This window comes from Pezoporus occidentalis, unplaced genomic scaffold (genome assembly GCF_034315485.1).
Source record: "Pezoporus occidentalis ecotype Australia unplaced genomic scaffold, CSIRO_AGI_Poc_V1 ctg104, whole genome shotgun sequence".
NCBI classification, from domain to species: Eukaryota; Metazoa; Chordata; class Aves; order Psittaciformes; family Psittacidae; genus Pezoporus; species Pezoporus occidentalis.
The window spans coordinates 1,352,561-1,379,115 of record NW_026912822.1 but is presented as its reverse complement, the minus strand read 5'-3'; the positions used below and the strand labels follow the sequence as shown (position 1 = coordinate 1,379,115).

At 38.8% G+C, this 26,555-nt stretch overlaps 1 protein-coding gene across 1 annotated transcript in view; it reads right to left on the bottom strand.

Annotated features, from left to right (window-relative positions):
* The window catches only part of SPAG17 (sperm associated antigen 17), a 98,448-nt gene that overhangs the window by 14,371 nt on the left and 57,522 nt on the right, over positions 1 to 26,555 (bottom strand). Inside the window, exons 20-36 of the mRNA XM_062618253.1 lie at positions 25,773 to 25,997; positions 24,504 to 24,615; positions 23,825 to 23,953; positions 22,165 to 22,278; positions 18,303 to 18,508; positions 15,311 to 15,431; positions 13,177 to 13,529; positions 12,066 to 12,195; positions 10,363 to 10,586; positions 9,934 to 10,078; positions 8,615 to 8,769; positions 8,023 to 8,199; positions 5,526 to 5,653; positions 5,238 to 5,368; positions 3,886 to 4,016; positions 3,334 to 3,516; positions 1,395 to 1,508 (exon numbers count right to left, since the gene is read on the bottom strand). Coding sequence (XP_062474237.1) covers positions 1,395 to 1,508; positions 3,334 to 3,516; positions 3,886 to 4,016; positions 5,238 to 5,368; positions 5,526 to 5,653; positions 8,023 to 8,199; positions 8,615 to 8,769; positions 9,934 to 10,078; positions 10,363 to 10,586; positions 12,066 to 12,195; positions 13,177 to 13,529; positions 15,311 to 15,431; positions 18,303 to 18,508; positions 22,165 to 22,278; positions 23,825 to 23,953; positions 24,504 to 24,615; positions 25,773 to 25,997 — 2,778 coding nt within the window. The remainder of the gene's footprint in view (positions 1 to 1,394; positions 1,509 to 3,333; positions 3,517 to 3,885; positions 4,017 to 5,237; positions 5,369 to 5,525; positions 5,654 to 8,022; positions 8,200 to 8,614; positions 8,770 to 9,933; positions 10,079 to 10,362; positions 10,587 to 12,065; positions 12,196 to 13,176; positions 13,530 to 15,310; positions 15,432 to 18,302; positions 18,509 to 22,164; positions 22,279 to 23,824; positions 23,954 to 24,503; positions 24,616 to 25,772; positions 25,998 to 26,555) is intronic.

Below are 26,555 nucleotides of genomic sequence, written 5' to 3'. Positions count from 1 at the left end.
TTGGATCTCATCAAAACAAATAGAAAGAGGCAGATGTAGTTACTGACACATCTCTTCTCTACGTTCCTCTTTCCAGAGGATTTGTGAGCTCCTTCCAGGTTCTTTTGCTAGATACTTCTTTTCTCTACTCTCTTTTTAAGACTTGTATGTCACTTGACAATAATGAGCAAAAAAATAAATACCAAGGCTTTTAAAATCAAAAAATAGGCTTTAATTTCAGCAAATGAAAATGCTATCTTGGCTAAAAAGTTCAGAGACAGATTCTAGAACAAAGTTAAAATAGCATTATAACATTCTAGAATAAAGTTAAGATCTATCCAGAAAGCCAGGAAAAGGAAATTAACAGCATTTAAAAGTGGAAAGATTTCATTCCTAGTGTTTTTTCATGTTGAGACAAGGTTTAAAAGGTAGACTGTAAGGGTAAGATGTGTTTGTTTGCTAGAATACACTCACTTTTGAAAGGTCAATGGAAGTGAATATTTCAACTAACATGGCTAGATTGCATTTTTCAAGTGCCAGATTTTTTATTTCAGTATGTCTAAATTCACTACATGCAGGTTATTTGATTAAGTGGAAATAAAAGTATTTGAGTCTAAAAAAGAAAATGATGCTTATTAACTACTAAAGATTTAGGATGTGAATTCACAGCATGAAAGTTGCCAAATTTGAAGGAAGCTGTAGGAAACAAATTATTTAAAGAACTGAAAGAAAGCAAACTGATCACTCTTTCCGTAAGATGTAAGCAGTGTTTCTCTCATTCATACTAATTCATTCCACCCACTTCTGTTTCTTTTACCACTCATCTCTCACTAACCTCACTGTTTCCTGACTGCTACTCCAAGTCCCTCTTCCCCTATTTAGCTACTTTTCCCATTACTTATTCTCCTCCTTTTCTTTTCATGCTCTAGTAATCCGTGCAAATGAGCAGAGCACCTTTACCCCAAAATACAAATGCTTCTCAGCAGTGATAACAATATTCTTTCAAATTGTTTTCAGATTATCTCAAAAGCAGGGCTTAAGCTCTTACTGTGGAGGTGGCTGTGGTTGAAATACCCAGCTGCAATGACAACAGACTGGAAACATTCCCATCTTAACGTGGGGGAATATACACATTTCAGTAATTTTGGCCTTTGTGTTTCAGAATGATTCATTCCATAGAGCCAAACTTCTGAACTGTTTTGAGGGCTGCTACCCCAAAATGGTAGTAGTGCCATGCAGCAGCCCAGCTGAATGCTGAATGTGGCTCTTGCTTTTCCATTAAACTACGGCAGAGACAGCACTATGCTTTCCTGACATTTGCTATTAGTAGACAATGATGTGTTTTAAGACTGACACTTCCAATACAATACAATGGTTTTGTTGGAAAAGGAAGTTAAAAATGTAATTTTTCTCACTGTAACCAGTTCAAGGAGACTTGTGGCGTTCTTCTTTTCCTCTTCAGTTCGTGGTTCTTTTATGTTCATTTCTTCTAGCTCTTTTTCCTGCTTTAAAATGTTGTCTGTATATTCCTGGTGGAACAATGAAAAAGAACAAGAACGATGCAGATGTTTTCTTTGCATAGGTAGGCTTAAGGGCACATACATAGGGAAAAGAGTTGGAAGTGACCTTAAACATTATCTAGTTAACCCTCTGCAATGGTGGGCTCTTCAAAGCCCCATCCAACCTGGCCTTGAATGTTTCCAGGGATGGGGCATCCACAACTTCACAGGGAAACCCGTTCCAGTGCCACACCACACTCATGAGTGAAGAATTTCTTCCTAATATCTAATCTAAATCTCCCCTCTTTCATCTTAAAGCCATTGCCACATGTCCTGTCACTACACAGCCTTGTAAGAAGCCTCTCTTCAACTTCCTTGTAGGTCCCCTTTAGGTACTGGTCTCCTTGGAGACTTCTCTTCTCTAGGCTGAACAGCCCCAACACTCTCAATAGCATGTCTTTGCATGCTATTTCTCAATGTCATAAAGGTCCCATCTATCAATTTTTGTGAATGGATTATATAGATATTTAACAGTCTGCACAGAGAAATAGTTTTTAGGTCAAAGAGACAAGTTTTTCAGACAGGGTCTTACTTTGCCAGAATCACACCAAGTGCTACAGAAAGGAATGCTGTAGAAGCTCAGTTGGATGGAAAAAAACGGTCCTTAAAAAATGTTGTCCTAATACACCACTCTGCTAGAAAGCTACATGCAGTGCCAAACTTTATGACAGACAAGGTCTGCAGAACCAATCTGTTTCCAGTTCTTTTTCATTCCTTTATACCTCTTATGTCTTGAAGGAGACAGAGGAAGGAAGAATACCTCTTTCTTTAGATCTTGATTTATTTCTGAAAAAGTGAATATTTGGCTAAAAATTTAAGATACCTCTTTCTGGAAAAAAAAACCAAACATTACTTAAATATTAATATATGAGCAATGAGAATATTTCCATTGCACATTAACAGCATTATTACAGCAGTGTTCTTGGTGTCAGTAATTGCAGTTCTTCCTTCCCAAGGTAACCCAATGGCGTTCTTCTTTCTCTAATAGCCAACAACAGATTTGGTCAATGGAGAGACTCAGCTTGGGATTGTGGTGTTACATTAATAAATTATAGAACACGTGTAATTTGCTCTTTTCTAATTGGTAAGTAATAATGAGGTTTTTGTTCTAAAATCTCTTCTAAGAGCATCCTCTCAGTCTGAATTAAAGAAATCAATGTTTGATACCAACACTGTAAACCTTCTGATAAGGATCAACTGCAGAACTTTCAGATTCCACCTCTGAACACTTGCAGACGAGGTATAGCTTCCACCTTGTTTGAACAAGTCACTAATGAGGGATGGACACACACTTTGTCAAGAAGGCTACACAGCTATTTTCTAGACATGGAGAGATTGACAGAACTAAGACTTGAACTTGGAAATTTTCTCTACTGATTTATGAAAACAATCACACAGCCAAGACTACAGTGTGTCTCAGTGACCAAATTAACTGTAGAATTATGGTGGGCAAGAAATTCTTATACAACTTTATAGATTTCAGTTTGTAAGGCTTTGTGAAGGGAAACAAAACTTAAGCAAAGTAACATATCAATATTGACAACATGGATGCTATTGTTAGTGTACTATCTTTGATGTGTACTGGACTGGATCCGATGTGTTTACACAGAGAATAGGTTTCACAAGAGATAAGTAGAACAGTTGAGCTGCTTCAGAAATACACTTTTCTTAGAGCACTTCTCTATGTATGAAATGTTGATTGTTCAAACGTAGAAAACTTTTTTCTTTGCCTCAGGTATATACTGCAAATGCGTGTCACCCACTTTGGAAGAATAAATAAATATGATTGTACTACCTTGAGGGAAAGCTGCAGCTTTTCTCTTAGTTCATCATTGAGTGGCTTATACTGGAACAGCTGACGGATTTGCAGTTTATGAGGACATTTTCGCACAGGTACTGACAAGTGTGCCTGCTCTTTGGATTCAACGCAGAGACCCCTCCAAATACATGTTCTGGCTGAGGGATCTGTGATCTTCCTCTGAACATAGACAAGAACAAGCAAAAGAGCAAGAGGCTACTTATATTACTGGCTAAATGCACATACAGCAATGTGTGTCTCATCTGAAAAGCACATGCTCTCCTTATAGCATCACAGCTCTAGACAATAAAGCCAGTAGATTCCTGGCCACAATTTATCTGGCAAGATGAACTCCCCTGAAAATTACTATATTCCCTCACTGAGTGTAAAAGAAGCCCAAGAAGACTGCATTTTCCCTGACACAGCCTACCCCTTGCTTGGTCTGCTTAAGAAACTAAACTTAACAATGTCACGCTGTTTAGAGCTCCATTTCACAGGGACAAACATCTATTGCTTAAGCAGGAAAAGACAATTTTGGAAAAATTATACCTCAGGAGGAGAATATGTGTCCTCTTGGGTCCTTGGCTGAAGATTTGGAGGAACAATACTCTCTGGTTCTTTCTTCATTTCCCAGGGGGAAGCTTCAGCCAAAGGGCGGAGGACGGTAATACATAAAACACCTGGTTTAAAGGCAGATTTTTCCAAGAATCAGTTCAAATCAAAAAATGATGGACAAGCGTCTCCGACCTCCAGAAAAATATACTCACCTAAGCGTAAAAAGCTCTTACCATCGTAGTAAAAGTCCATGTGAAAATGTGATCCTCGTGGCTACAGATACTATTGGATCGCTGAGGTGATTACAGAATACTTGGAACTAGTTCAGACACTCTGACTCTTTAACAACAGACTGCCTACACTTCTTGATTTGACTCTTGGGTGTTGTATAGTGTGTGTACTTCACAGTCTAATTACTGGATGGATTCCATTAGAAGATGATTTGGTTTTATTGTTCTGATTAATTTTAATGTTCATAAAAATATTTTTTCCAACCCAGCCCAAAAATCTATTTAATCTACTATTATCTATCTCAGAGGTAGCCTTCAAAATGGCTATTGCCATTGAGGTACTTTATCACAATGATACAAAATTATGAAGCTTGCTCTCAAGGCAAATAGAGCCAGTACTGTGAGAGGCAGAGTGTGAAGTCTGGAAAAGCAGATGTGCTACATGTGCTACTATGAAAAATGAGAGCCAGTTGTGAGCAAGTTTTCTTGACTGGGATTCTCACTGGGAAGGTATCTTCTCCATCTTCCCGATCTTCCCACCTTCTGGATCTTTCTGACTATCTCAGTGCCCTTTTCTCTTTACCCATGGCAAAATTATTTCATTAAGTTTTTACAATGGGGAATCAGTCATTACTGTGAATAGAAGTAGCATTTAGAAGTGTACAAGACCTGGTAAGAGCAGTAGGTGGGAAAGATGTTCCCCAAGCTTATGTTATAAACCTTTGAGAAGAAAATACTTTATGGCTTGAAGCAAACTATCATCTCCCCCCATCATAAGCAGAGGAAGCATATCTTCTTGTCTTTTTTGTTTGTTTTCTTAGGACCTTACACCACCACAGTGTATTTCATAGAAACACAGTATCTCCAACTAACTTTGCATTGATTAGCAATCATATTGGATGTAAGCTCTTGTACTGCTACTACAAGGTGGTTGGTGTTATGTACTGTTGTGTTTTCCCACGAGCTCCTTTCTCATGCTTCACCAACAGAAGCATGGGCACTTGCCTACCTGGGGAAAACCATTTTGGGATTTCCTGCCCAAATAAAGAGTTTTGAAACTTCTGACTCCACTTTTGCAATTATTTCTGTTATTAGTTTGTCAGAAAAGTTTCCTACCTGGAAGCTCTTCTACAGGATCCTGCAAGACAGCAGCAGCAGGATCGCTATAGACCTTGGCCAGATACTCTTGTACATCCCTGTTCCGTAGGATCTCAGTTCCAGAACCATCTGCTTTGATGATGAAGAACCTACACAGCCAGCCACAGACTGTATCAAGAAAATGGGACTCCCACATGATGATATCAAATGTGGAGAGTACTGAACAAAGGAAGCACAAATTTATGAACGCTGCACAAATACAGAGTAGTGAAGGAAGTGTAAATCTAGGAATCCACTGCAGGTTACCTGGGGACATGCTCATCATAAATGATGGGTTTGTTAACTTCTTGGAGTGCTGCTGCTGAACTTCTGTCCTCCTTGTCATTGGAGTCAATGCTAGGAACACACACATTTGTGCTGCCATCAGCCATGACCTATAATAGAAATTATATAAAATTACTTGAGTTATATGATATTTGCTTGTATCTTGCAGTAACTTGCAGATACTTGCAGTAACTTGCTGCTGAACTTTAATATGACCTAGCTAAGTGAAAGAGCCAGAAAAACCATATTTCATGCTGAACAACCTGAAAAAGAAATGAAAAAGAAAACTGAAAACACAGTGAAAAAGGCAAACCAAACACTTCTAGGAAGATGGGCCATATCATAAACACTAAAATCACATGCTGACATTTAACAAGGCTCAAGGACTGTTAGTTGTCAAACAGGGCCATCCATGTTTACATTCCACATTCATCATACGTATCTGCAGGCATCAGCAGGCAACTTCACACAAAAATACTCACTTGCTGGTCAAGTCAGGTAACAGTATACTCAGCCACTGATGTATCTCTGTGAGGTATATATGTATCCATGTATATACACCAACACACAGAGAGATATAAACAAATATACATGTAATTGTATATATGTCTATATGCTAATGTATTGGTTAATGACCACACAGCACATACATATATAACTATACATAGATTTATATACAAAAATAAATGTGTATATATAAATATGTGTATATACATACGTACAGGCGTGGCTGTATATATAGGTATATAGGCAAATGTGAATAAATATGTATACACATCTATATGCATGTGGATATATGAAGAGATATAGATGATACAGATACAGATTATATATTTGTATCTGTCTACCTATAGATATATATATATATTTATAGAGGGAGCCCTTTTCAGGCATTCATTCACTTTAAAAATATGGTCTCAGATTATCTTCCGATAATACTGAGTGAATTTCTACAGTATATTCCTTCTTGAAAATACTATGTGATTATTAACTAACATGTCATTAACATACAAATAAGGTAGCTAACAATGAATAATAACCTAACCAGGAATAATAATGCCTTTGGAAGATACAGTTTAAACCAGGGTGATTCAAAGGGCAGTCAATGAACTAACTGAATCTGACATACCCACCCCACACCTTTTTTACTGTAGTCTCAGGTGTGACTAGGACAGAGGAAAACTGACCCTACTACACCTGTGCCTGGTTGCTATCTCTACCAAGCATGCAGAAGGTGAGAACTGGATAATAGCTGATTGTAACAGCAGGCAAGGCAGGATCCAAAAGCTGGATGCCTATCATATCTGTGCACAATGAGAAGCTTAGATCCATGAGCTGTTACACGTATTTTATCCACGTGATTACCCTCTCCATCACATGAACACTTACCCAATGAAAATGGGGTCCTGAAAATAAAGTGGTGGGATGATGTAAATAAAATATACTCCATTAATGGCAAACCCAATGAAACTTGTTTTCCCTACAGTTGTTCTTCATGTCTGCATCCTCTCATACTGCATTAGATCTCATCTTTCTTACTACCACCCATATCCCCTATGATTACTGCTCCCATGATGCCTTCAACTGCTCCCACAGCCTCCTCAACCCCCTTCCTTTGTTCCTTAAGTATCAGCTGAGAAAAAGCAGGATGTGCTGATGCTGATGCCAAAGCAACTTCCATGCTGCTTTGAATTGCACTGATTTTATAGGAACTTGATATCTTTGAAATTTCTATCCCTCTGGTTGATCAGTTCAAAATTTATTAGGGAGAGATTGACATATATCATAGATTATACAAGCACTGCTTCTTCAGCCAAGTTAAACACTGTTACAATGAGTATGTCCAGAGGAACCTTAGTGCTGTTTTACAGGAATATGGGAAACTGGTAATGATTACAGTTGCAGCAACAGAAAGGATACTCTAAGGATGTCACACCTAGAAGCTTTAATGAGAACCTTACTTAGAAAACAGTATGCAGGTCACAGACACTTAGATTAAGTTCCTGGAACTCAAAACTAAGCACTAACCTAGCTCAAAAGTATCTCTTAGATGTGAAAGGATCACAGGACAAAGAGTATGACTTTAAAGACTGAATCATTCCTTTTACAACATTTGCCTTACCAGACAGATTAGGGTATTTCTATGGACTTTCTGAAAAGCAAATGTCTTCATTTGCAGAGCTGATTTTTTACTCTAATCCAAGTCATGCTAATTAAGGTTTGCTTACAGGTGAGGTGAACTGAAGACCATGTGTTTTATTTCAGTCTCTCTAAACAGGGGAAAATCCCTAAAAAGGGGAAAATCCCAAAAAAGGGAAACCTATCACATACTCAAGAAAATTTCAGAGACCTGATTCAGAAGCTGATCCCTTCTGGCTAGCTAGGCTACTTTAAGTATTACAAGGCTTAAAGCTGACTATGAGAGATGTTTATGAGAAAAAATTACTTAAAATTACTTGTTCCCTTCCATTTATTTTACCTTGAAAATATTTCCTTCAGTATCCATCATTTCACAAACAGTGCTGGAAGTGTGTTTCATAGTGTATCTCCCTGGTTGTTTTTCTTCTTCCTTGCTGATGAAATTGACAACTTCATGGGTATAAACTGCTGAGCAATCTTCATCAATGAAAAGGGATCCTGTCTTCGTAGGTAAAACCTATGAGAGTGAAAAAGGGAAGAGGTTCAGTCCTGGAAGGTGAAATCTTCAGCCCAGAGGTACCATGAAAATGAAGAACAGATGCAAATCAAGAGGAGAGCTTTCAGACCTTCATCACTGAGTTATCCAGTTTTGAAGGACTGAAGGGAAAGAAGATAAGGTCCAGGAGGCAGGCTGATGTTAGTCTTTGTAATATTTTTCTTTGACTTAGGGAAATTTAAGATTGTGATTTAACTATACTATACAGTTGTGAGCTAGTATCTAAATATTGGCAGGATATGAAAGAGATAGAATCACAGGATTTGTGAAGGCTATAGAAAAGGGAGTTAAAACAGTCAAGGTCAGAGTTGCTGATGGCAGGGAACTTGTAACACAAAGATGAATTTCATTGTCGCAAACTGAAAATAATTCCCACCTGATATGTTCCCTGTGGCTTTGCAATAAGACGTGTCCCATCTCCAAAGATGGTACAACAGGTACCATCCTCACAGTTTATTATAACAGTAGCGAACTCGGGATTCTCTACTTGCATATATTTCACCTTCTTCATGGTGGCTCCTGAGGGTTTATCTAAGAAATAATACAGAACAATGAGACACTGAAATTGTTAATGCTCGTAATACGAGCTCTAAGATGTAAAGAAGCTCCTATTCAGCATCACAAATCTTGGAAAACAATCACATTGGTATGTTAATCTGGCCATTGCCTTCCTGTTGAATAAGCAGATCAGTTCGAGGTCAGTGTTTTGATTTTTGAAATCATAGAATGGTTTGGGTTGGAAAGGACCTTAAGATCATCCAGTTCCACCCTCCTCCCATGGGCAGGCACACCTCACACTAGACCATCTTTCCCAAGGCTCTGTCCAGCCTGGCCTTGAACACTGCCAGGGATGGGGCATTTACAACTTCTTCAGGCAACCCATTCCAGTGCCTCACCACCCTCACACTAAAGAACTTCTTCCTTATATCTAACCTGAACTTCTCCTTTTTCAGTTTAAACCCTTCACCCCTTGTGCTGTCACTGCAGTCCCTAATGAAGAGTCCCTCTCCAGCATCCTTCAGATACCGGAAGCTGCTCTGAGGTCTCCATGCAGATTCTCTTCTCCAGGCTGAACAGCCCCAACTTTCTCAGCCTGTCTTTATATGGGCTCTAGCCCCTGATCATTCTCATGCCTTCCTCTGGACTTGCTCCAACAGTTCCATGTCCTTCTTATGCTGAGGACACTACAACTGCGTGAGAGCAGAGTACAGGGCAGGATCACCTCCTTCAACCTGCTGGTCACACTTCTTTTATGCAGCCCAGGGTATGGCTGGCTTTCCAGGCTGTACAAATCCCACAGAGAGATGTTCCTGAACACTTCCTGTGAATATACTGCCAGCCAGAAGAAACACGAAAAACCATTAGCCTAAATTATTACAGGCAAACAGAAGTTCTACTTCAGATAAAACTCAAATCAGCTTGCTTGCTGAAAAGAGGGCAATGAACATACTAGAACTCCAGCACTGTGGGCTCATGGTGAAGGTGGGCCATGAAAGAAGGAAATTTGCTTGTTTGAAGCTATGTCATTTTTGCACTGAATACTGCTGAAAAAAAGACCAAGCAGACAAACTAAACCTTGACTGCACTAGTGAATTGTTATTTAGGCTACTAGCATAAGCTTTCTTTAGTATATATTTTGACAATTATCTGCTTCACAAGACAGATCAAAGACAAGTGTTCCCCTTTTAATTTTACCTGTTTCCTCACTATGCTTGGGTTCAAAAAGTTCTTCACAGTTTTTATATGATGTCATGATCCTAGTGCCGTCAGCATGATCTACTACTCTGCTTCCATCGAGCTTCTCAACAATTATCACTTCATCATCTCGTACAGTCATAACCTGAAAGAATGAAGGGATACTCATTTATTTAGCACTGTGATAGTTGAAACAGCAACAAGAGTAATACAAGGCATCATGTAATAACATTCTGAAGAAGCAACTGCTACTTTATCTACTTCAGAGACTGAGGAATCACATTTTCAACAAAATTTAAAGCCTCTGTATTAGTAACAGTGTAATAACACAACCTCTAGCCTATGTGCTCAAAAACCAAAAACAACTAGTATGATGGCAGCCCTCTTAGCTTAGTAGACAGTGCTATAATAACACAAATATAGTAATACCGTTCCATCAGCTGGGTCAGTTGCCTGATAGATTAAGAGTGGTTTCAGATCCATTCTTTTTCCTTCCTCAGTGCCCACTTGAATGCCTGATGGAGTTGTTGTTATCCAGGTTCCTGCCTGTTTCACCTCACCTTGCTCAGAATTAACCACATCCTGTATAGTATTTTCAAACAACTCATCCTTGGCTGGGTGTAATTTGTTGGTTTTGTCATTGGCTTTCCCTGCTGAAACAAAAAATTTCTGTATCAGACTTGGTATTCTCTAAGGCAAAAGAAAATCAATGAAGTGCAAAGATTCTGTGAGTACTGGTTTTGACAGAGTTGAAAGAACAACTATGTATCAGGCTGGAAGGAAATTACAAGTCCTGTTATTCAAAGGTGTGCCCCTGAACTAACCTTATTTAATGTGTTCATTAATGACACAGAAAGAGTGAAGAGCGTGCTACTGACATCTGATTGTGACCTGACTTTGGAAAGGAACTATTAATGCAGAAGGAAATCTTAATGGATTACAGAGAAAAAAAGCTTCCAAAAGTGTCCCATGAGCTTGAAGATAAAACTAAGAGGAATTTGATACAGCTTATTAAAATAATATTTAATGCAAAAAAGAATAAAAATCTACTTTAGACACGTTTGCAACAGTAGAATAAAAGAAAGACCTGGAGGAATCATCCATACAGAATGATTACAAGTTATCAGTGTGAAAATATGCTAACAAAAAAAAGGCAAACACAATCTTGTGGTACATCAGAAGAAAACGAGGGGAGACTCCATTGTGAAAGGGAACTGGAGAGAATAGTGATCATATTAAGAATGTGATGGAGAACTCCAGTCTCCCATATTTTGGAATACGAAACTTAGATTAAGGGTATAGCGTTTACTATAAATTTGACAAGTGGAGATTAAAAGTGTGTGGGGGAAAGCAATCATGATTAAAGGATATACACTGGCCACAGACAATGAGACTTAGAAGATGGTTCATCAGAGATGTTCTCAAACATCCAACCACTTACCCTAAGGAATATCCTAAGAACAAGGGCTGGATTTGATAACTCAGAAAGTCTCTTTCTGAGAGACCTTTCTCTTTGTCAGCAATTTTTATTCACATACTTCCAATAGATTCTAAGTTAGTATTATGATGGGTCATAATTATTCTGTGCACCGAGTAGCACTGAGGGTGTTTTTGAACTACACTCTGAGGTATGAAGTACACTTTTATTAGGTTCTTTCTCAGTCAAACAAAATAAGGTAAGAATGGTTATACTGGCACAGATAACAAGTCTATACAACCAACTGCTAAATTGCCTTATAATAGTAGTTGCCTTGAAATACATACAATGAGAAGGAAAAATACACTAAAAGTCCTCTGTGAAAAAGCATTTCTCAACACCAAGGCTAAAAAACTGTAACACTTAAGTAAGGATTTGACAAGATTGTAGTTACAAGGATTTCTTTTAAAAGCCTTTGTGTTGAATCCTTTTGGTACCAATGTACTTCTTACATAAACTTTTACTTATTAGAGTCCTAGCATGTTAAAAGAAAAATAAATCTAGATTAGAAGAAAAATTATTTGCTATGAAGGTATCAAATCAGCAGTGGAGTACAGATAGATTTGTACTAGCAGAATTTTCAGACTAAAGAAAGATGCCCTTTATTAAGTATCATCTGCCTTTCTAACTTTATCCAAAACAATGGAATTATTACCTTTCTTAGTGCTGGTCTCAGGTAAAAGATCAGATTCTGGTAACAGTTGCATAACATCTGGAACAGCGGGTGCTGGTAGGACAGGGCCAGAATCAGGACTCCTACTCACTGTGCCATCAGCAAACAGAATCTGCAGAAATCAAGGATATACTAGAGGTTAATATCACTACAAACACCAACAGAAAGTCTCAAAAGAATCTGCTGCAAATGCAACAGCCACTGCAATATTGTGGGTGTCAGAGGGGAAAAAAAGTAAAAACTCTCAAAATGAATACAAGAATAAAGAAGCTCCCTAAAAAAAAGAGAGGAGGGGAGAAGAGGGAAAGGGAGGGGAAGGGAATGGGAGAGGGCAGAGAAGCGGAATTAATCCCATTAATCATTGCCCAAAGGACTGCTAATTGCTGCAGTTCACGTATATAGTGTCTTACTTTTATAATGACAAATAGGCATTATAAAACCAAGTAGTAAAGATTATTCTTTGACTATTTAAGTGGTCAAAAGTTGACTTTTTTCTTTGTAGCAGTGGTAATGCACATGTATCACCATACTGATCTATATTCAGGTATTCCACATGTTTGGGATTACTGTTAACTTTTTAGCCATCAAGACAGCTAACAAAAGGAAGTCATAGTACTTTCTATTACAACTGTTTTCTGACATCTATTGTCCATTACACTCAAATCTTGATATGCATGCTCCTGTGTGGTAGACAAAGCCTAGAACTGCCCCAACTGCCTCTGAATTCATTTACAAATCAATATAGATGTTATAGGGAGAAAGTACAATGTACAAAACAGACAACATAAAGAAACATCTCAAGAGTTACATTTACTGATCAGGAACGTAGTCCTCAAAACCATATTTAGGTATTTCCCAATCCCAAAGTTGCCTAAAACCTTCACATGCCTAAAATTTTCATCATTGGAATTCCCTATGTGCCTTAAGTTCTTATTCTGAACAAAGCCAAAAGCATGTCTTGACATGGCTGCATAACTCAGTGGTTACTTAAACCCTTCATCTACAAACTGGACAATTCTCTATCTCAGTTGACAAGCGCAAGTTTAAGGGTAATTGCACACAGCCTGCTTTCAATTAATTCTATTAAACCTACCTGGGTAGATCCATCCATCAGGTACTTTATGACAGTTCCTTGACTGGTGATGACTCTTGACACCTCTTGTTCTGCTTGCCTTGCCACAGATGTATATAGATGAGAGTTCTTTACTTTTTGGGGATAACTCTGCCTAACTAGAATTTCCCAAGTGGTCTCCTTGTCCTGTTCTCTTTCAGCGTCTTCATGCTTTACTTCACCCTTTGTAACTTCATGTTCCTCCTCCTCTCCAGTATTCGTAACCTCTCTCTCCTTTGCTTTGTTTGCCTCGGCCTCCTCTTCCTTGTCTTCATTTGCTTTGCCCCCCCTTTCCTTTACCACATCTTTGTCAACTCCAGCTGCAGTGGCTTCACCTTTCAAAATGAAATCAAATTCTGAAATACTTAATACTGCACAGCACATTCAAACAGTGCTAAACACCCAGCATCATGGCTTCTACAGAAATTATGCAATTTTAGGCAAGTAAGGTTAACCCTCCTTGGCTTCCTCTCTAATCCACAGAGTAAGTGACAGACTGTGTGTTGGGTATATGAATGAGTACAATTATGGTAGGTGTGCCACAAGATGACATGGATGAGTCCGTATTTGCTGTTCACCTCATCTATTCAACATTTCAACTTATGCTCCTTGCCAAACTGTGTACGCTTGAAAACCCTCTGCACCTTCTTTACTTCATACCAGACTCATTAGAACGTATTTATACTAAACTGGAAAAATCTGGCAAGCTGGCTGCATCTGTAGGAACTTTACTGGCGGAGACAGAAATGTGATCATGCCACTCTATCCAGCACTTGTCAAGCTGCACTTGAAGTACTGCGTCCAATTCTGGCCTCCACAATTCAAGAAAGATGCAGAGACTGGACGGGGTCCAAGAGAGGGCCACAGAGATGACAGAAGGGCTGGAGAACCCATCCTATGAGGAAAAGGTGAAGGAGTTGGGTCCCTTCCTCCTGGAGAAGGCTAAGACAGGACCTCTTCACAGTATTCTAGTACTTAAAGGGTGGCTACAAAGAGGACGGAGGCTCTCTCTTCATAAGGAGCCACACGGAGAAGACAAAGGACAAGGGGTACAAGTTGCACCAGGAGATGTCTCACCATGATATAAGAACAAAGTTTTTCACAGTGAGAACAATAATTCCCTGGATCAATCTCCCTGGGGATGTGGTAGAGACCTCACTGCCATAGGTTTTCAAGATGCTACTGGACAGGGTGCTACATATTCTCATCTAGGCTCCCCTTTCTACAAGAAGTTGGACTAGATGATCTTCCAAGTTGAGCTGTTCTATGTTTCTATGATTTTGACATAAAAAGGGAAAAGATGTCTGAGAAGAAAAATGAGGGAAGCTTTTATTAGCAGTTCAGATCAATGTGGCCCTCCAAATATAATCCAGACATTCCTCTCTCACACGATTATAAATTTGTGCTGGATCCTTGTGTACCATATTATATTTATGAATGCTATTTAATATAAATGTCTTATTTTTTGTTAATTTATATGCACTGGTCTTACCGCTTGGCTGATTCTTAAGAGGTATGTTGTTTCATCAGTTGCCAGGAAGACAAATGACTCTGTCAAGTTTTATGCAACAGCTCACACATAGGATATTATAGGTAATAGGAATTACTACTGGCATCTACTTGGGGTGTGTGTGATAAATCTGTTTTATTCCTGGATATGGCTACCTCTGAAGTTGTGCTGATCTATTTTCACATAGTCAATATATCCAATACAGCCTGGGCAGGACAGATTTGTATTAAAAGACATCTGGCATCCATTCATATATATATGTGTATATATATATGCATTTATGAAATATGAATTGAATTTGTGTATTTTTCTATATTCCAATATACATGCAAATTCAACTGATTATTCGACATGACTCCCATGTGCTTTTTAGGATTGCTGTTTTTATGTGCAATAACTTGCAATTCTAGATTTCAATTTTGTTTGAATTGAAACATATTATTTATGTTGCAAATACCATTAAATAGACATTATGAGAGACTTGGCAATCCGAGACATTAAACTGGTCATACTATTACATCTAAACACATCAAGGCAGAAACTATTTTCTTCTGTAATTTTAACTTGGTTTAAATTCCTTACTCTGCAGTGGCTCAGAATACTAACCTCCAGAACTTTCACCAAGGAAAGTTATTACTAGTCCATTGGGACAGGAGACGTTCAAACCTGAGAAAGCAGGAGCATCGGACGTCACTTGTGCTGGAGAAACAGATTCTTCCACTTCTGTCTACAGAAACATGAATTAGTTTTATTCCTGTCATGGTTTAAGCCCAGTCAGTAACTTAGAGCCATGCAGCCACTTGATCACTCTCCCCTTTCTTCCTCCCCCCCCGGCTCCTGGAGGGATGGGGAGGAGAATCGAAAGAATGTAACTCCCGCAGGTTGAGATAGGAGCAATCCAGTAACTAAGATATAACACAAAACCACTGCTGCTACCACCAATAATAATAATAATGATGATAAGGGAAATAGCAAGGGAAGAGAATACAACCGCTCACCACCTGCCAACCAATACCCAGCCCAACCCCAGTAGCGATCTAGCCCTTCCAGGTAACTGCCCCCAGTTTATATACTGGGCATGACATGCTGTGGTATGGAATACCCCTTTGGCAAGTCTGGGTCAGGTGTCCTGTCTCTCCTTCCTCCTGGCTTCCCCTCCCCTCCCTGACAGAGCATGAGACTCAAAGTCCTTGGTCGGAATAAACATTACTTAGCAACAACTAAAAACATCAGTGTCACCAGCGTTGCTCCCAGGCTGAAAGTCAAAAACACAGCACTGCACTGGCTACTAAGAAGGAGAAAAATCACTGCTACTGCTGAACTCAGGACAATTCCATATTTTAAAAGAATGAAGAAAAAGAACAGACTACAGATTTCAGTTGTTACAAAATATTAAAGTGCTTTCCACCACTCATTTTTAACATTTTGAGAGTTTATGGCTTCTGAAGTGGAAACACTAGCTTATTTGCTTTGGTTGTGCTATCTTCTTTCATTCCTCTTCACTAACCCTTGAAGAGCAACCCTTACTAACTTTATTCATTTTGCTGAGTCACTGTGTTATCTTATGCACAGTGTTGAGATGACAATAAATGGATAATGTGAAGCAGAAGAGAAATAATTTTGAAGTTGCACATCCATTATTTTATCTATAATCATTAAAAGAGCACAAAAGGTAAGCAGAGCACTACTTCAGTCTGCTGCAAATACAGCACTGACTTGAGAAAGGAACAGAAAGGAATGTTTGGCAGTCAAAACATGGAATGCTCTTCGCATTGCTCCATAGTGGAAACTTTTGGTGACTAGAAAAGATGAGGCTGACCTAAGGAACACATGAAGACCCTAGAACATACAATGGACCCTTTGATGCCATCCCCCTCAAAACCTATGACACTACGCCAGGAGTCATCAGGTGAAAACGGTTCAGGGCTGCAGACAGAAGTAACAGAGAGAACTTGTCCTGAGATTACCCCATATTCTTCATTTTTAGGAATATAGGGAAAAATTGGCAGATGTTTTGCCACCTATCCTAAAAATTTCTAGGGCTGAAGCTCTCCCAGCAAACTATTCCAGTACTTTACCTTGGTTAACCTTATTGACATTTTCTTACAGATTAGCCTGAATCCCTCTTGCAGAAAATTAGTTTACTTCTGACAATTTCTTCTGATGACATGGGCTAGCAGAAGAAATGATGGTGTCCCTTTAGCTCTTTACAGAAGGCTATTCTTTCTACTCTTGATCAAATAAACCCAAACTAAGTCTTTTAATCTTTCTCTACCCATCAAGTTTTTCTAGACCTCTGTTTTTTCTTGGTGCTTTTCTAAAAACTCTTCAGTGTGGCTCATTCTTCTTGCAGTGCAATATCCGTAACTGGACACAATACCTCACCTGAAGCCCTACCAGCCCTGAATGGAAAATAACTTCATGTATTTAGCATGCTGTACTCCTGTTTATTCACCTCAATGTGGTCTTTGCCCTTCTCACAGCAAGATGGCATTGTTGACTTAGGTACAGCTTGTGATCCCTTCCCACTCTCGGACCTGTTATTGATAGAGCTGTTACCCATTCTGTAGATATATTGAATTGCATCCTATTTTACAGACCATGTCCATGTGAATTTCTCTAGCTTGCTTTAGATTCTAATTCTGTCCTCCAAAATACTTGCACGATACTCACACAGAGGGTGCTGCATGCACTAATGATAGTCTCTGTCAAAGACATTCTAAACCAAATAGTAAAAAGCTTTTTGGAAGAAGAGGAGGAACTCAGATGTTCTCCAGGCAGAATTCTAATGGCAGGGGTATTTGCTTGTATAGGGTTCATTTGTGCCACACAATTGCTGTATATTATGCTGAGTGCTGTTTGGCAACCCCCTGCTCACTTTCCATGCTCACGCTCTTTAAATACCTAACTAAACTTGTTGAAATTAGGCAAGCAGGTCTTTCTGTGGATATGGACAGAATATATGTTGAAACCTTACTTCATCCACTAGGTATCAAGGAAGTAGCGTAGGTACATCGTGTTTAGAGTCTTCCAAGTCTATTCTTACAACTCTCAGTTTGTATTCATTCTTATCTTATTACTCTCTCCTCTCATTTGCTTTGTAATGGAAGCTACCTCTTTTTTCTAATAAACCTGTACTGCCTTTAACCCTAGTTCAGGTTAGATATAAGGAAGAAGTTCTTTACTCTGAGGGTGGTGAGGCACTGGAACAGGTTGCCCAGAGAAGTGGTAAATGCTCCATCCCTGGCAGCGTTCAAGGCCAGGGTGGACAGAGTCTTGCATGAGATGGTATAGTGTGAGGCATCCCTGCCCATGGGAGGCGGTTGGAACAGGATGGTCTTAAGGTCCCTTCAACCCAAACCAGTCTGTGATTCTATCATTTACACATAAAGTCATAAAGGCAAGCTGCCAATATGCATATCTGAGAGCAACTGGATGAGTAAAATATATCCTTAGAAGCACCATAAGTAATTAGGAATTTGTGAAGGGACAGTTCAAGTCCCTCTGAGAAGAATCTATGCTTCTGTTTTTTAAGTTTATGTATTTGATTTCTTGTCGTATCTTTTCTGTCTTCGTTGGATCATGTGTCATCTCTCACCTTTTCTTCTTCATGCTTCACCAGGTCCCCAGGAGGTGGAGGGCCTGTTTTGCTATTTGCTTTTGCAGATGGCTGAGATTTTCCTGATTTTTGTTTGATGGGCTTATCTTTTTTTCCTGAAGGTGAAGTAACAGGAGAAACTATGGTTGGAATATGAATAGAAGGGATGTTCAGAATTCTTGCTAAGACAGGATCCATTTCATCATCTAAGGAAGAGAAAGACGATATTTTTAATGCAAGTAAGTTTCATAAATATAGATGGCCACAGTTTATTTTTTAACAATATTTTGTACACTAAATTTTACCTTAGAAATAATAACCTCGGTGAGGGTGTTTATTATTTTAGATAGAGGGACTGACTATATTAAATTATTCATTATTCCATAGACTGACTACTTGTCAGCCTAAAAAACATCTTGAAATTACTGTGTCCCACAGGTCAATGAAATGAAATGAATACAAAGGTATTCTGTAAAACATTTTTGTTTCAATGAGCCGACATTTCTCTTCCATCAAAGAACCCAGCCAGCTCTCACCTTCATGCTTTTCTGAAAGAACTTTTTTGAGTCATCTTTTCTTGCTTCAAGGCAACCTCAGTCCCAAACCAACAAATCACAAAATAGCACCTTGTCTCCCATCCACACAATCTGAACAATTGAATTCTTGTTTGTTTTGGAGAACATGTTACTGCAGATGGAGCAACTTATTACCCACATCTTAACCATACTTATACAGGTAAGAACTGGAAACACCAGTGAGCAAAACACAGTGATCTCAGAAACCACTTTTGAAAACCTTTTTAAAATAAGTAAAGCAAGCTTGATTCGCTTAGTAGTTGCTGCGAACTATGAAGTTTAACAAGTCAGTCATTTTAACAATGTCCTTAAGAAGACTTCCAAAAACACTTGGTTTTGTTTGTTTTGGTAAAATTACATTTTAATTCTGCTTCTTCCCATGAACAGTATTATTTAATATGAAAAGTGTTGCATCAGGCAGGGAAAAGTTAAATAACTCATTGACAAATTGCCATCCAGATCTCACATTCAGGCAAAGAAGGAAAGAAATGCATCTGGAAGCACGACAATGGAACCATTCTGGTGTGACATAATAGCATTTTCTCGAATGTAGATGAAGTGTTAGTATATTTTTGGCTAAAAAACTTAGAAGGTAGGCCTGAGTGCTACTATGTCTAGTGTTTCCAGAAAGGTTTTGACATAGATGGTTTTAGCTCTGCACATTTTCCTTATGGATGATTCTACATTTCTGGCAACTGAAAAAAGTGACCCAAAACCTAAGATTCTAAGGCTAGAAGAAACTATTATTATCTGGTAATAAACTCCTATTTTGACTTGGATAACAAGCCTTCCACCTCAGTATTTAAGCCTTCAATCTCAGTATTCGTCTAGGTGCCAGCATTAGGGAAACACAGAGATATCTGAATATATCCATGACCTTTAGTGTGAAAGGGAAATTTACATCACCACAAAGATTTTTGAAATCCCCATTTTCATTAGATCGTGAGTGAGAGTCTGGTGCTTTGTTAGGTGACTCTGCTTTCCTGTACTGAAATTATGCTGTGTGGCTTTTATGGCTTATTGGAAGTCTGAGGAAAGGAGAGCAAATCTGTTTCTTTAGTAATAATCTAGAGATAAAGTCTCAGCTAATTGTATAAAATAGGAAAGTTTAAAATTATCCATGGAGTCTGTTCTGATACATGTCCATTTTGAGACAGCATGGCCATGCAAGAAACAAGCAGTAGTACCCATCTCCAGGTGAATGGTGGGAAGAATCAGCTGACTAATAAGCTTTGACAGAGCTAGTACTCCACAGAGAAGTAAGATAGCTTAAATGAAGGATTCTGAGGCAAATGTACAATAAAATCATTAGTGAATGTAGTCCATCTTGTCAGATGAGTATAAATATCCATGTGAACACTACAAACTGTGTATAAGCATGGTCCTACACGTAGCAACGGAGTTACCATGCACAGGTACCCATGCTGTGAAATGGAGCATGCTCAGGTTCAGATGACACTACTTCCCAGAGTGCTGAATTAAAGAACAGAAGCTATTATAAGCTCTTGACCCCTAAGGAAATTTCACCTACCCCTTTACTCTGATTGCCCTGAAAAAAGAGAACACAGTGTCAGAGGATAACAGTGAAAAAGTGTATTGTTGAAACTGAGGAAAAGTGTCTTCAGGAATCTGAAGGTTTCCTTCCTCCTGCACAGACATGCAGGTTTCTAACACTTGGAATTGTACTCTCATAATTTTATCAAAGCACGAAGAGCAAGTGCAAAGGTGCTGTAGTACCCGGGGGTGAAAGCCCTGCAGGTGCTCAAGCAGTGCCTGTTTCACAAAGCAGTGAGAAGCTCACTTATAAAGCTGGCTGTAAGGTGGTCTGAAGTTAGATACTGGTCATGCTAGAGAAAACAAATGCTCATTCAAAACTTCAACAAATATTAACATTTAACCAAGAAATAAAAGATACATGAAGCTGCAAACAGTCTAAGGCGTTTCATCTTAGCTTCCCTAAAGGAAGATGTAAGAGAAAAAAATGAGAAAAGCAGGAAGAAAAATGAGCATTAAAGAGGTTCCAGAAACTTACTTTTGTAATGCAGGGAAAAGAAGCAATTTGCACCCAATGTAACCACTCGGTGGAGAGAAACTGTGGATTACATGGCATACTGTTCTACATTAGGGATGGATGGCATATGAGAATGGTCTAAACCAGAGTATTTCTGGTCAGAATTTTTCTGAACACTTATGGTTGGAACTACATGACCTTAAAGCCCTTTCCAACCCTAACTATTCTATGATACAAATACCCACAAAAGGAATTAGGCATAAGCAAGTGATTGTAATAAATCTGCAATCAAAAAATGTCAGCAGCGCTGCACTAAAGCTCAACATGGCAAGGATTATTCTGATGTAGAACAGGATGCACATGATAGATGTGAGAAAGCCAGAACATTCCAGCTGACATTTTTAATTAGACACATCTCACTTTCATGCAAAAATACAAGTTTTCACAGTCCACTACCTTGTAAATGCTCTCTTGGCCCAAGTTTTAAAAGTTATTTTTTAGTCATTAGTTTGTAAAATGTATTTTAAGAATTAAAACTGAGTGTACAGTTGAATGGTTTGCCACAGACCACACAAAGATGCAGCCAACTAAATGTTTTCAGATTTTAAGAGCTGAAAAAAGCTGGGATTATTTTCTAATCAGAGGAAGGCTTCATTTTTATCCTTATGATGGTTTCAGTAGTCTTTCAAATGTAATGGAAACAAAAAGCTCTTGGTAAAAGAAGATGCTATTTTCACTGTGGTTTTGTGAAGCAATTGCTTCCAGTTGGTGAATGTGTTTATTGAAGAGCTGAAAGAAATCCCTCCTTATGTCTGCACAACTGTAACCTAATGTCTAACTCCTCATGTCAAATGAAAGTTCCATAATCACCTCTGTAACTTTACAAAAATATTATTTCTTGGAAAACCAAGGAGACACCTCGCCAATTCACATTTGCTTTGGCTCAAATGAATTGGCTGATTTTGCTGGGCTACTTAATAACAATACTTGCAACTTTCTCCCTGCACTGCCCTGTTTTCACAGGAAGCAAAACATCATTGAGACCTCTCTCTGTTTTGAAATTCAAATCACAGAATATTCTTGACAATGTCATCTCATCTTGAGCCTTGCTAAAAACTCCCCACCATGTAGTAACAGCTGCTGAGAAAGGCACAATTGCATGCGACAAATTATTGGGGTAAGGAAGGAGTGGATGAAGAAAAAAAAATTAAGCAAATAAAAAGAAAAGATTTCCCTCTATGGTTCTCAAATATCCACTTTTATTTGCTTACTTTACCTGCTGTCTTCCCTGTAGGTCCGTAATAGCTCAGGGACAGCTGGATTCCATTTTCCAAGGTGGCTGAAAAAGATCCAAACTTGCTCACAGCTTGCTTCTGATTTTCCAATTTTCCTTTTAAAGAAAAATTGAAATTAATTTTATAGATAGCAACACATACCAGAACCACCTGACCTGCAGACCAGTGACTGGTGTGGACTGGTGTGAACAGGAGCACCTCCATGTGGATGATTAGCCTGTACAATAGCCTAATGTAGGATGGGAAAGCTTTATGTTTATATATATATACACACACATATATATATGTATGTGTGTGTATGTATATATAATATAGAGTAGTATATAAGTCAGTTTTGTGTAATACAACTGTGACCTTCCATCTAGAAATTGCAGTTTAATTAGCTAGGGATTTCCAATATGGGGAACAGCTTCTTAAAACTGTGAGGAGCAGCAGAGAAGCCTACAAAAGAAAGTTAAGGAAGGTACTCAACACTTAGCCATCCCCAAGGTCTTTCATCAACAAGACACATGTTTAGACCTTGCCTGCTCCTACTTACTGTCTGTCATTGCAATATTCATTGGTGACTTCACCTGTGGAATGCTGTCTTGCTATTTTGACTGCATTAAAAACCTACCAGGTCACCATTCAGCCACTGCCAAGTACCACAGATTGATTCTTCTCTGCCCTACTGCCTTTCTGTGAGGTACTTCTGTTTACAGAGGAGGAAAGCCTCCCACTCATGGCAAGGGAATACAACTTGCCTCAGATGCTAGCACACTGGTGACTGGAAGTACCATTTGGCATTCCCCAGAATGATACAGGTCTACTTTCAGAAAGGCAGACATGAAACATCCCACCTGTGGAAGGGATGCAAATTTTCTATTCAGATGACCTGTAATTACATCACTGGTGGTAGCTGAAGCCAACGAGAGGAGCAAGAACAGGATACTCTCTAACACTGTTGAAGATTGAACACCTACTGAAAGTTATACTTTTCCAATACTCTTCAGTGCAGTGAAAGCAATTCCATAGTGCTTTTGGCAAATATACAAGTTGTTACAGACTTGCCTCCTTCTTGGAAACACCTGGTTTCAGAAAGGATTTGAATCCAATGCTTTTGGAGCTTTAGCAAAATATGAACCAGCAGCAGAAGCTGCTGAACTGCAGAAAGATCTGTTTCCACAGCACAGGTCTTCAGGAGGCACTAATGCTATGCTCATCTGACCCACAAAAGCAGGTCATGTTCAAAGAGGGAAGTCTTCCCTTTAAAGGGCAGACATTTATTTTGGTCACAAAGGACATGATTCAGTTTGCATCTTCTTAGGCTTTCCCAGGCCATATTAAGATCTGAAGGAGACTTCCACTAAAGAAGAAAACTCTTTTCTAAAGGAATGGTGACTCTTTTCATTGATTTCCTTGCTTTGTAAAAGAGGCTGGTTTGTGCCTATTGCTGTACTGTGCTTCTTTTCTTGGCAAGATCCCTCTACATGGTGCTTAATTCAGCCAACTGGATTTCTACTTCTATTTACACAATACTGATCTTATTTACCCTCTGCCATTAGTAGGAATTTATTTTCTATTAGTTGATAAGGTTTGCATCCAATTACAAAATATGTCAGACTATTAAATTCTTTGTATCAGTAATGCCAATCCACTAACCTGATCTCATTTTCTGTTCTTCATTAATTTCTTGCATTTCGATTTCTTTTAAGTCTTTCTTGGGATCTGTGATATGAATGAAGAAATTGTGGTTGTCTTTCATCACTCTCACCTTTACCAAGGTTAGACCTGCAAAGCAACAGAATCCTGTTATCGCTCCCACCAGGCTTCAGAACAGCCCTGCACCTGCAACTCTAAAGCACACAAAGAAAAATAATTGCTCAGAAGTGGACTGCATTGCCCAGCAGCAGACCAAGAAGACAAAATAAATGTTAACGCTGAGCTTAGCCTAAAAATTCAAAAGCTTCCTGACAATTAGATCTGAGAGACAGCAGAACAACCCTCTTGCTTAGGTACACTGCATTTGACTAGACAAATTATTGGAACATGCATTCTTGAAATATCATGCATTGGCTGCCACTGAACAGACAAATACAAACTGATTTTTTTTTCTCCATTTCCAATTTTCTGATACTTTATTTATCTATCAGTTGCTAAGATACTACAAAAAACCGTAAACACTAGTAGTGATGAGAGGCTGAAATGGAATTACTGGTACCCTCACAATGTCTTTACTGAATTTCTACTACTGGGACATGAAAAAGCTTTTATGGATTAAGAAACTATGCCATCAGTCTGTAACTGAGTCAAAGCAAAGCATAAAGAATTAACAAGTCACCTTTTACAAACTCTATCTTCTCTACTTGAATCTGTCCTCCATCAGACGGGAAAAGATACTGGGTGGTCCCTGATACTTGAATGACATCTTCCCCCATATTGTAGCCAAGAAACTGGAAAACCAAGTTTTCAATTATGCGTAAATGAGAAAGGCAGAAACCATGAAAGAGGTAAATGAAGGTCAGATCATCAGGATCCCGCTGTTCTGATTAACATTTTTTTGCTTAGATATTTAACTAATGTAATAATGACTTTAGCAAATATATAGCATGCTATTCTCATACCCAAACACTTTCTCAGTTACTAGATGAAGTAACTTGTTCCACACGAGAGCAGAATTTGGTCCTTCAGTGGTATGGTGCCTTCATGGAAGCTGAAGACTAGCTAACACATAATAGAAAGGAAAGCAAAATTCTGGCTAAGTACAAAGAGACAAAGTACAATAGGATCAGATAAAGGGCAGATAAAGATTCAACTTTCCACCTTCTAGATCTAGGAATTCAGACACTGTAAATCTGATCCTGAGATTGATGTGTCTTCTAAAGAGCCACAAATTGGCAAAAATTAGGGGAGTGTACCCAAGTTCAGATTGAAATATTATGTACCTCTGAGTCTGAAGTTAAGACTAAAACATAGTGACACACATAAGTATTGGATGCAAGGCGTAGACTCTGCAATTAAAAAGCAGTGCAAACAGCTTAAAACCTGGACAAAACTAGTGAAGAGTTCCCTCTGTAAAAAATACGCCTCTGCTAGTACAGCAGGTGGAACACTTTGTATTAGGTCACTCCAAGAATGAATTTTGAAACAGGAAATGGAAGAAACAGTTAACCCCTCCTCCTTGACTTCCAATATGAACAGCCAAAACTTCAACTAAGTCTATCAGTCCCCGAAAAATATGGGTGTTAGAACAGGACTTTATGCTCCCCCTTCCCACCCGCTCCCATGGAAGTCACTTTTTTAGGCAAAATTCATCCCATACATATATTTTCCATGGGCACATAAACATGATCAACTTATCTCTGTGTTCGTATCATATACACTAAAAACCATGAAAGTTAATTAAATAATCTTGTGTAGTATAATCTTAAGCATCGGAAACTGCTTTCCAAAAATTTTAGGAAAGGAGCTGCTGCAACAATGGAGTTAAACATGACCTAGAAGGCTTAATTTGCCCTGAACTCCAATGTCCCAATGGATAATAGCTTTGCTGTAATCTTGACTATATATATAAATAGTTAGCAATTTCCTAACGTAGTGCACTCCTTACCTTATAAACTTTCTCAGAATGTGGTTCTGGGATGCTGGGATCCTCCTTAGCTTTTGCTGACTCTTCTTTAAACTTCTCTTGCAAAAACTTCTTGTTGGAACCTTTACTTTCTTCATGTATTATCTCCTGCCCTTTCTTTTTACCTCCCAGAGTTTCTTTTCTTCTTTTCTTTTCATCCATAAGTTGTTCTTGCTCTCGTAATTGCTCCTGCTCCTGTTTCCAAGCCTACATTAAACATTAGGAATTCCAAAGACTGTGGTCCTCCTTGTATTACAAGATACTTCATATGTGCATGCTGAAAGTACAAGTATGCAAACTCAGAGGAATCAAAGTTCAGAGTCACCCTAAGACATGCCTTCCAAACATGTCGAAAGGTTTAAATAATACCCACTATATTGTGGCCTACAAGGATGCTGGAGAGGGACTCTTCGTCAGGGACTGTTGTGATAGGACAAGGGGTGATGGGTTCAAACTGAAACAGGGGAAGTTCAGGTTAGATGAAGAAGTTCTTTAACTGTGGATTGTGAGGCACTAGAACCCATTGCCCAAAGAAGTGGTAAATGCTCCATCCTTGGCAGTGTTCAAGGCCAGGCTGGACAGAGCCTTGGGTGACATGGTCTAGTGCGAGGTGTATCTGTCCATAGGAGGGGATTGGAACTTGATGATCTTTAGGTCCTTTCCAATCCAAACCATTCTATGATTTTGCATAAAATTACTGACTCATTCAATACATGGGATCAGGTCTCCTGTGGTGAAGAATAACTATCAGATGATTATTTGTAT